This window comes from Nerophis ophidion, linkage group LG15 (genome assembly GCF_033978795.1).
Source record: "Nerophis ophidion isolate RoL-2023_Sa linkage group LG15, RoL_Noph_v1.0, whole genome shotgun sequence".
NCBI classification, from domain to species: Eukaryota; Metazoa; Chordata; class Actinopteri; order Syngnathiformes; family Syngnathidae; genus Nerophis; species Nerophis ophidion.
Genome location: NC_084625.1, coordinates 37,386,874 through 37,398,554, shown reverse-complemented (window position 1 = coordinate 37,398,554; position 11,681 = coordinate 37,386,874). Strand labels below are relative to the sequence as shown.

Here is an 11,681-nt window from a genome sequence, read left to right as displayed (position 1 = left end):
GTGATGTTAGTAGTAATTGATTACTGGGAGGTGTTTATTATAATTTGGGGAGAGTCCGCTGCTCACCTGCTACACACCTATGTGTTCGACGCTGAAGCATTGACTACATGCGCTCTGAATACGCACTGCTGATTGGCTGTTATTGCTTTGTATGTAAACCAATCGTATGGTTGTGTCGGTGGGACAATGCTGGGTGCTGAGACAGGCAGAAGCAGCAAAGCAGCTTGTTAAGACTTAAGCTTAGAAACTCGATCGGTACACATCTGTATTGAACTGAAAACCCCCCGCGCCGAAACGTTTCAATACAAATACACGTACCGTTACACTCCTAATATATATATATATATATATATATATATATATATATATATATATATACACATGCAAACTAACGACTTGCTACTGGTAATATTTAATATTTGTGTGGTTTGGATTTATTGTCAGTTTTTCCCATGTTTGCAAACACACCGTCCGTGCCTGAATGGTCATTGGCGGAGAAAAAGGAAGTGGTGTTGTGTGTCCCGCGAGAAAGCACAGACTCACGGCGACAAAAGTGTGTACACAGGAGGTAAAAAAACTGTTATATTTGTGCCATTTGTTATCATCAGATTTGGAATAAGAGTTAAAAATAATGTCAGATGTTGTGAAAATTCTTCGTGGGGATATAACATATTATATAACTTTCATTTGTTTTCAAGTATAAAAAAAAAACATCTTTAAGGTGTGGCGGTAATAAAAAATGCTCTGACGGTCAGCCGCATTCAATTACAAAACCCAAAATTACGTTTCTCAGTTTAACCATTAAATATTCTCTTTACAGTCCATTCAATTGAATATAGGTTGAAAAGGATTTGGTTTTGGGGTTTGTACATTAAGGGAAAACCCTGGTTATATTATAAAGTCATTTTAAAGATAATGTGTTCCATTTTAAGATGATGGGCCTAGAATGTTTAGAACTTTGTTTGCCATTCAATTCACAATTGCACATACCGGTAATTGAAGGAAACTTGTGTTTTGGTCCCAGTATAATATAAGCAAGCAATACATGTCAACACTATCTCTATAAAACAGACAGAAGCCAAATTAACAAAAGATCTGTAAAGGTTAATTTTCCACAAAATGACAGTGTAGCAGTCATTTTCAAATTAGCTGGTAAAAAAAAAATGTCACAATACAAATCACAGGATTTTAAAACTTTTTTTTTTTTACGGTATCCATCAACTCTAATTGTGCCGTTGTAATGTAGCAATGGATAAAACAAAGGCATGTACAACATCAAAGGAAAATCACATAATGAATAATGACTCAGCATCCGTATAATGAGTTTGTTTTACAGAGAGATTTTGTGGTTTAAAGTGTGGCTGACAGGCAGTGTGGTTTACCGTCCATATTTTGGGAGGAGCTTCAGTGTTTATAGATAGTTCTGAATACATATATATTTAATTAAAACTAAAATATTCCATCCATTTTCTACCGCTTATTCCCTTTTGGGGGCGCTGGCGCCTATCTCAGCTACAATCGGGCAGAAGGCGGGGTACACCCTGGACAAGTCGCCACCTCATCGCAGGAAACTAAAATATTGAAACACGAAAAACACAGAGGCGGAATAAAAGAGAGTTAAAAAAGGAACACTACCAGGCCTTCCAATAAGTGTGGAAGTCATCAGGGGGACATATTTCAAAGAAAGTCATGTGCACTTAAAACAGGACTTCCACCAGGGGCTTGTCAACACCTGTAAGAGTGAAAAAACACCACCAGATAGCAGTGTTGACCAATAACACAACATTAAAAAAAAAAAAGGGTAAGGAAAGTCTGTTTTTTATGTAGCGCTTTCCTACACCTGCACTATACCCAGAGCGCTTTACATTATTCGTCATGGTCACATTCACACTGATGTAGTGTTTTTTTTTCTTGTGGCTTTAAGTTTTAAAATCCAAAATGTTTCCCATATTTTCAGTTCTTTTAATCACATTGGTTGCTTAGAAAATAGCCACATGAGAAATGCATTGTAAAGTTCTTATCAAAAACAAATTCATGTTTTTGACTCTGCCTTTAAAAAGAATTTGAATTGAGAATTGTTGAGATGCAGAATTGGAATAAGGAATCTAAACTGGAATCGTCCAAATTCAAACCCAATCTTTCTGGTGACCCACGAGAGAGAGGCCACTGTGATTACCACAGGGATGGTGGTAGCCTTTTTTCCCTCTTGTAGATGTGGACAATGGTCACATCTACATCTGTTTTGGGACCCTTCCTTCATTCCACAGATTTGAGTTTTGTCAGTTTCTGTATCGAGGCTGGACCCACCTGCTTTGAATACCTCAGCAGATATTGAATCTGATCCTGGTTCTTCACCATAGGAGAGTTGGTTGATGGCCTTTCTGACTTCTTCTTTTTTTGGGGGATTGTCATGGTCATAGTTGATTGTGGCTGGTTTGAATATCACGTCAGTATTCAACCCATCTCTTCAAGATCTGTCTTCTCTGTCGGCAATTGAGTCCCATCTGCATTGAGCAGCCAGAAGAATGGAATGTGTCTCGTAGCCCTCCGTCAAGATTATTGGGCAGTTATTCTGTAACTTAGCTGCTTTAAGCTTGAGGACGTTGAGCTGTCTTTACATTCTTCTGGCAGGATGCAGTGTTTGTGCTTAGACACAATGAGACGATGGTCATTCCAGCATTAGGCACAACACATGGCCTTAGTGACTTTTGCATCCTACCTGTTCTTATTCCTGGTGATGCCATAATCAAAGGCCAATGCTTGAAACATCCATGATGTCTTGTTACAAACGGGGAGGCAGAACAGTTGGTCATTACAAGGCCATGTGGGATGGCTGTTCATGGCCAAAACACACCGGAATTAAATATTGATGTCCCGATACAATGTTTTCACTTCCGATACGATACCGATATCAATATGATACGATATAGGCACGAATCATATATATAGTTATTCCTTATTTTGTTGTGTGGAATGTTAGAAAATGCTTGATAAAGTGATGTTACTGTTACTGATGTTGTAGTGTTAAAACCGAAAACAATATTAGGCAAGAGTAAGTATAGGAAAAACTGACCCATTTATTATTAACTGATTGGTTAATTGAATAGAATAAATTAAAAATCAATTATAAGACCCTGAAAAATAACTTAAATAAATCCAATTTAAAAAAAAAAAAAACGTTTAAGATGCAAACAATTCATGTTCACTTCAGTTATTTCTTTACTGTCAGCATATGTTGGAAACAACTGTGGGCAGGGACAAAAACACAATATTGTCCATTGTCAAACTGCTCTAAGTTAAGAGTTCACAGCTCCAGTTTCACTGACTGACTGTGCCCAAAGCAATGTAGTAATTACTCTTAGTCTTCACTGAAGAATAGTGTGAACACAATAAACATATCACTCAAATAACAAGAGCTTAAAACAAATAATAGTCAGTGCTGACTACCCTTACTACTACCGTATTTTCCGCGCTATAAACCGTACCTAAAAACCACACATTTTCTCAAAAGCTGACAGTGCGCCTTATATATGGATTAATATAAATATTTATTTTCATAGAGTTTAGGTGTCGCAACTACGGTAAACAGCCGCCATCTTTTTTCCCCATAGAAGAGGAAGCGCTTCTTCTTCTACGGTAAGCAAACGCCAAGGTAAGCACCCGCCCCCATAGAAGAAGCGCGCGGCTAATACGATTCATTTCATTTATGTGTTTCTGTAAAGATGACCACAAATTGGCTCCTACTAAGAGACACGCGTACAACGCAGAATTCATACTCAAGGCAATAAGTCACGCAGAAGAACATGGAAATAGAGCAGCAGCAAGAGAATTGAACTACACTGACTCTGATGACTTCGACGAGACGGAGCCCGCCATTTTGGATGCAGTATTCGCCCAACTTTTTAATTAAGACACCGAAGAAGAAGAATTCAAGGGATTTATGGATGAGGAATAACTTCAGAAAGTGAGCTTTAAATGTTTATTTTGTGTGCTGTGACATTTAACGTTCGAGCAACGTTGAGTTATTGATGTTGCTATTGCTCTGCAATATTTTGAGTGTTACTATTGTGATTGCACATTTGCGCACTATATTTTGAGTGTTACTATTGTTGTGATTGCACATTTGCACACTGGTTTGTATGTTATATATTATTAAAGTTTGACTGACCTATCTGACTGTTTTTTTGACATTCTCTTTAGTGCGGCTTATGACCCGGTGTGGCTTATCGGTGAACAAAATTTTTTAAATATGCCATTCATTGAAGGTGTGGCTTATAACCCGAGGCGGCTTATAGCGCGGAAAATACGGTACTCCTTCTCCACTTTCTGCAGTCCGAGCATAATGTGGAGGTTTTTTTTAAGAAGATAAGCATTTCGGCATGATTTGCTGTCAGCCTGCTCTTGTGCTCCTCAATGATAACTGACGCTGTGCTGAAGAGCCTTTCACTCTCCACACTCGTGCAGGGAGCACAGAGGAATTTAGCTGCTGTTGCTGCCATGGTGGGGATTCGAGCTTGGTTTAGGCTCCAGTAGTGTAAAGGGTTGCTCTTCCGTTCAATCGGAGCCTCACAGAAGTAGCTCTCCATTTCACAGATTGCCCCTGTGGTGACCTGGTCAGGCAGGGCTGCTGCTGTGCTGCTCTCCTCCAGTATTTCGTCAAGGCTGCTGCTTGCACCCGCCATCCGTAGAGTCTTCTCCACTGGCTCGGTCACATGAGGTGTAGGCGTGGTCTTCAGCTCCTCTTTTACTTTACATGCTGCTGCCTTTAACGCTGCTTTTGCATGTCCCAGGTTTTCCGGGTTTGTGATGTACCTGGCATATATATAAAATAATGTAACATGCATAATTTTATAATATAACCTGTAATCTTATTTTATGCAGTCACAACACAGTCACATAGGCTACAACCAACTCACTGTAAACAGTACAGTTTTTCTCATATACATCAGATTAGGCTAAATAAATGTAAGAATTTTACATAAATTCCCTAACTTGTCTTTATAACGTGGATCCAGCAGTGTTGCCCCGTTAGAGAGGCTCGGATTCCACATGCCTGAACGTCTGCAGACTGCATCGAGAAGGGTGGCTTTCATAGTTAGGATCCCATGATCATCTTCACTCTCCTTACTGAGAAACCGTACCAGTGCATGGACAGAGGGGATGACATCGGCTGTGGTAGCAGACGCAGCACTGACTGGAATTGTTAGCTCTTCAAAAGGGGTCAGAACCTTTGAGGTCTTCTCTAACAGCCCCCACTGGTTTGTTGTTAGAATGGATGGCCGGGTGTGGTTTTCTTCAGATGAGTAGGCATGCAGTGGCCGTTATTGATGAATGAGGCTGTTAATCATGTACTTTGTACTGCTCCTTTGTGTCTGGACATCCTGCTGGAGACGTTTTGGTGTGACATTCAGCTCTATTTGCAGGTCTTCAAGTCTTGAATTAGCTTTGGGGGAATGTTTGAAGTGGCCCACTATTTTTCTCCCGTTGGCTAGTGCATCACTTACAGCTCGCTGTGACAAGACCCCTTCATGGACTACAAGCTGAAGAGAGTGAGCAAAACATCCTAAGCTTGATACACCTAGCTGATCCATTGCCTTTTTCATGTTGGCAGCATTGTCTCTTAAAACGACATGGACCTTATTTTTCTCAATCTTCCAGTCATGCAGCATCTCCTCCATGGTGTGCGTGATTGCATCAGCTGTGTTTGATCCCCTGAATTCACGTGCATGTAGCACTGCTCAGTGTCCACCCAGTGCGCAGTCAGGCTCAACAGAGGCAGCGGACGATGGTCTGAGCTCCAAATGTCTGTGGTGAAGCTTATAGCATTTGCCTTCTCCACGTGTGCGGCAATACACTTTTTAACCTCTTCGTGCTTCTGGGGTATAGTTTTTGTCTACAATGTAGTGGCGGCTAGGAATAATGTAGCGAGGTTCGAAGTGCTCCATTAAGCGTTTAAACCCGACATTACTCACCACCGACAGGGGCTGGTCATCAAGCACAATAAACTGGACTATCTTTACTGTTATGGCCATTGCCTTTTTGCTGTCCTGTGGTAGTTTGTCACGTCTTGCAAAGCTTTCAGCCAGCGTGGGTTGCTGAAGCGAGCCAGAGGTTTGTTGCTTTGCCTTGCTGCTCTCGCGAAAATCCTCATGTTCTTTTTTGTGGTGTTTTTTTTAATGTGCGATGAGGTTACTTGTATTGAACCTTCCCGGATCTGTCCCTTCACGGGACACTTGCGCCTGACAAATGTTGCATTTAGCGGCAGCGTCTTTGTCCGAGTTTACGTTAAAATACTTCCACACGGCCGACATCACTAGTAGTGATGTGCTTGCAGCAAAGTGTAGTGGTTCACCACACTTTGCTGCAAGCACACGCGTTGTCGTCGTTGTGATAATGTGGGCTGTGCATGCTGGATCAGAGATGCTCTTTTTTCGCGGCCTGCACCAATGTTAATTAAGGGGCATTGGCGCCACCTACTGTGTTGGAGTATGATCAAACCAGAGTCACCTATTATAGAAGTGCTGCAGCGGTAAATGGACAGCTTATATCGGAACGCTTATATGGGAGTTTTTAGATTCAGTCCGATAAAATCCGACATTCACTTTTTTGGCTAATATCGGACTGATTTCCGATATCAATATCAGATTGGGACATTCCTAGAATTAAAGTAGTGCCGCACCCTGTTTGAAAAGATAGTAGCAGACTTGGTGCAATGATTGTTCATGGCCAAAACAGACCGGAAATAAAGTAGTGCCGCACCCTGTTTGAAAAGATAGTTGCAGACTTGCTGCAATGATACTCAAGATACTTGGCGGCGGGTGACTCTGATTACCCCTAATATTAAAATAATTTGTGTAACTTTGATCAAAATGTGTTCATACACTCGTAGCATGCTCACAGCCGGACTAGTTTCATGTGAAAATGTTAATATTCGATTAGTAATCTTTTGAATTTAAACGGCGGCGGCGATGACCAAGAAGAACGCGGAGTTGGAATATAATTACAACACTTTATGTACATATTTATATAATATTTACATATTTTTCTAATGCATAACTACAAGCTCCATTCACAGACAGAGTCCCATTGCTTTTATGAGCGGTTGAGCGAGTCAAAACCGAAATGTTTTTATTTATTATATTTATTTTTATTTTTATTTTTATTTTTTTATTTGTGGCGGCTGTAATTCTTTCGCTACAAATAAATGAATGTGTGGGAAATTGTGTTATTCAAATGTTATTTAGGAGTGTTTTTTTATTTAAATTTTAAGACTTTGCCTCAAAATCAGAATCTTTGTCACTCAATTTTTGTACTCTTTGGTATCTAATGGTATTGAACGCAGCGTTTGCCGTGTGAAACAGTATTTCTGGGTCTGGGCGTTCTAAAACAATATGAATAGATACACTGTAATCCTAAATTGATCAAGGTTATGTTTCTTGGCTGAAATCCGGCAAAAGTCATATTTGGTATAGTACCATTTACAAATGAGTGACATTCTTGTCTTTCTGCTTCTGATCATGACCAAAACAAAATTTAGCATGGAAGCAACAAAGGTTTATTTTAAGTAGCTCTAGCTATGTCTTCTTTTCACAAATTCCTTGAGTATAATTATTTTTCAATATACTCAATGAGAAAGATTAACTTAGCTCAAAGTCAAAGTAAAATAAATGTATTTGTAAAGTTTTCAAAGGAAGACAATATCTTTATTTCCAAACTTCCCAAAAAATCTTTGGCTATTTACCCAAATTGTGTTTCAAAAAGGTTACCTTTATTCTGAAAGTTTTTCACAGCTTGGTCAAGTGGTTGTGGACCCTGGGTTTAAACCTGGGGTCTCAAACTCACTTTACCTGGCGGCCACTGGATGCAGAGTCTGGGTGAGGCTGGGCCGCAAGAAAAGACTTCCTAAAAAAATTGTGCATACTCCTCAGCATGTCTACCATATTTTCCGCACTATAAGCCTCCCCGGGTTATAAGCCGCACCTTCAATGAATGGCATATTTAAAAACTTTGTTCACCTATAAGCCGCGCCTACGCTGCGCTAAAGGGAATGTCAAAAAAACAGTCAGGTCAGTCAAACTTTAATAATATATTACATACAAACCAGTGGGCAAATGTGCAATCACAACAATAATAACACTCAAAATGTTGCAGAGCAATAGCAACATCAATAACTCAACGTTGCTCGAACGTTAATGTCACAGCACACAAAATAAACGTTTAAAGCTCACTTTCTGAAGTTATTTCTCATCCATAAATCCCTCAAATTCTTCTTCCTCTGTGTCTGAATTAAAAAGTTGGGCGAACACGGCATCCAAAATGGCGGGCTACATCTCATCGAAGTCATCAGAGTCAGTGTAGTTCAATTCTCTCGCTGCTGCTCTATTTCCGTGTTCTTGTGCGTGACGTATTGCCTTGAGTTAGAATTCTACGTTGTACGCGTGTCTCTTAGTAGGAGCCATTTTGTGGTCGTCTTTACAGAAACACACAAATGAAATGAATGGTATTAGCCGCGCGCTTCTTCTACTACGGGGGCGGGTGCTTACCTTGGCGGTTGAGTACCGTAGAAGAAGAAGCGCTTCCTCTTTCCAGGTGGGCGGGTGCTTACCTTGGCGGTTGCTTACCGTAGAAGAAGAAGCGTTTCCTCCTCTACGGGGAAAAAAGATGGCGGCTGTTTACCGTAGTTGCGAGACCTAAACTTTTGAAAATAAATATTTATAATAATCCATATATATGGGACGGCGTGGCGCAGTGGGGAGAGTGGCCGTGCGCAACCCGAGCGTCCCTGGTTCAATTCCCACCTAGTACCAACCTCGTCACGTCCGTTGTGTCCTGAGCAAGACACTTCACCCTTGCTCCTGATGGGTGCTGGTTGGCGCCTTGCATGGCAGCTCCCTCCATCAGTGTGTGAATGTGTGTGTGAATGGGTAAATGTGGAAATAGTGTCAAAAGCGCTTTGAGTACCTTAAGGTAGAAAAGCGCTATACAAGTACAACCCATTTATTTATTATAAGGCGCTCCGGGTTATAAGCCGCACTGTCAGCTTTTGAGGAAATTTGTGGTTTTTAGGTGCGGCTTATAGCGCGGAAAATGCAGTAGTTGTATAATGACGTTTCAAATTGTATCCATTGTGCACCGCAACATTCTCTGTTCAAAAAAAGACACGTCGGGGTGCCCCTGTGCTCAACAAATAAATATTGCATCTGCCACTTTTCCTGGAATTGACTTTGCTCATCACTAACTGCAGGCTTTGAAAAAGACATGTTTGGGGTTGTTGAATATATTTGTATTTAGTAGACGCACCGACAATAATGTAATTTCATCCCTACAGCAACACGGCGGTCGACGGATAACAGCCGGGAAAGTACTGGGATAGCGAGTGCAAAAAAGTGACGGCTCCCGAATTGTTATCCGTCGTCTTATGGAAATCTATGTAGTGTTCATCGTGTGAGGCAATACAAATGAAACAATAAAAATAAAAACAAATTTGAATTGGTCCAGGTTATTGGGGACTGTTATTACTGTCGGACAGGTGTCGTGGTGTGAATACAAGTAAGAAAACCCTCGTCTCCATGGCAACGTCTCTTTCGCTGTCACTCACTTGCCGCTTTTCCACTAATGCAGGGGTAGGCAACCCAGAACGTTGAAAGAGCCATTTTGGACCCAGATAACACAACGCTGTCAAGCGCCATTCATATAAGACTTGTGGGTCGCACTAAAATTAACGCCGCAAATAACGTCTTGCGCGTTGTATTTGGCCCGCAGGCCGCGTGTCTGAGACCCCTGGTTTAAACCATTGTTGAACAATTGAAGTAATTTGGTGAAATTCCTGGTGAGAATATAAATTGTCTAAGTGTGTTCTTTTTTGTGGTTCACAGGGAAGGATCCAACTGACGAGTACTTGGAGGCCATGATGAATGAAGCTCCTGGGCCCATCAACTTCACCATGTTCCTCACCATGTTTGGAGAAAAGCTCAACGGCACAGACCCTGAAGACGTGATCAGAAATGCTTTTGCTTGCTTTGACGAAGAGGGGACAGGTACAATAAATCTTTTGAGAAGATGAAACATTACATGTATGGAAGCAGCCCAAAAAACCTTGAACTTTTTAATTGTAGGTTTCATTCCTGATGATTACCTGAGGGAGTTGCTGACAACCATGGGTGACCGCTTCACAGACGACGAGGTGGATGAGCTCTTCAGGGAGGCCCCCATCGACAAGAAGAATAACTTCAACTATGTGGAGTTCACACGCATCCTTAAACACGGTGCCAAGGATAAGGACGATTGAGGATGGTTTTCCATCTATGTCAGAGCGCTGTACTGCCAATCTCAACCTGTAATAAACATTTTTGTAAAGCAGACCAAAGCAATTACTCTGCTGTATTGTTCCTACTTTGCCAAAATGTATACAACTCCTTCCAATAAGACTAAAGATGTGTTTGTCACCCGAGCCAATGGGATATGACTTTGCAATTTGTGTGACTGGTTTAGGTGAACTGCTGCATTTTATAATATAAACTTTTTAAATAAAGCCCTTTATAATATTATAACTTGCAATGTGGTGCCCTTACATAAACTGGAATAAATGGTGCAAGTCTTGAGTATATTCTCCACAAAGGTTTAAATGAGTGTGAGAAGAACAACATTCAGATTCAGTTAATCTATTTTATTTTAATGATTTTAAATGTATTTTGTCCACACAAGATTTTGGCTTATAGCAAGCAAGGTGGTGTGCTGCTCTGACATGAGTATAACACACACAAAAGTCAAAATGGCTGACTTTTTTTTACCTTTTGTGTGTGGGGTCTTTAACAGATTAATAGAATTGCTTAAGATTTACAAAATCAGTGTTTGCCAGCCTTAAAACAAACTGAACAGTCCAGTTGTAATTGATAGAATGCTCTGAGAATACAATCAACTGGATGAATAAACATCCATTGACTTAATGTTGGTTCACCAGGTTGCCTAGGAAAATACAACTTTGTGGAGTTCTATCAAAACAAGACCTAAAATTGATCGATAACTTACGAGGCTGTGGCTGGACTAGTGTTAACAGTGCTTTGTTTACTGAGGTGGGTCCTAAATTACATTTGTGTAGGAGAAAGAATATCTAACCAAGACTCCGGATAGCGGGCTTCACGGTGGTAGAGGGTTTAGTGCGTCTGCCTCACAATACAAAAGGTCCTGCAGTCCTCGGTTCAATCCCAGGCTCGGGATCTTTCTGTGTGGAGTTTGCATGTTCTCCCCGTGAATGCGTGGGTTCCCTCCGGGTACTTCGGCTTCCTCCCACTGCCAAAGACATGCACCTGGGGATAGGTTGATTGGCAACACTAAATTGGCCCTAGTGTGTGAATGTTGTCTGTGTTGGCCCGGCAATGAGGTGGCGACTTGTCCAGGTTGTACGCCGCCTTCCGCCCGATTGTAGCTGAGATAGGCGCCAGCGCCCCTCGCAATCCCAAAAGGGGATAAGCGGTAGTAAATGGATGGACTCTGGATAGCTCAGTGGTTAGCACTGCTGGCTCTTTATAAGGGGTACGTACCCATGTGAGATTAACTTTCAAGGTTCCTGCCAGAAGAGTCAGTGTCTTATTTTACCTGTATTGTAGCTCATTATGGGAAGTGTTCCTGATTACATTTGGTTATGGGGCGGAATCACACCTCATCAAGAAATAGGTAAGTGG

At 41.1% G+C, this 11,681-nt stretch overlaps 1 protein-coding gene across 1 annotated transcript in view; it reads left to right on the top strand.

Annotated features, from left to right (window-relative positions):
* LOC133569634 (myosin regulatory light chain 2, smooth muscle minor isoform) overlaps positions 1 to 10,550 on the top strand; it is a 27,624-nt gene extending 17,074 nt beyond the window's left edge. The window contains exons 3-4 of the mRNA XM_061922113.1: positions 9,876 to 10,037; positions 10,116 to 10,550. Of these exons, the coding sequence (XP_061778097.1) occupies positions 9,876 to 10,037; positions 10,116 to 10,288 (335 nt within the window). The 3' untranslated portion in view covers positions 10,289 to 10,550. The remainder of the gene's footprint in view (positions 1 to 9,875; positions 10,038 to 10,115) is intronic.
* Positions 10,551 to 11,681: the final 1,131 nt, after the last annotated feature.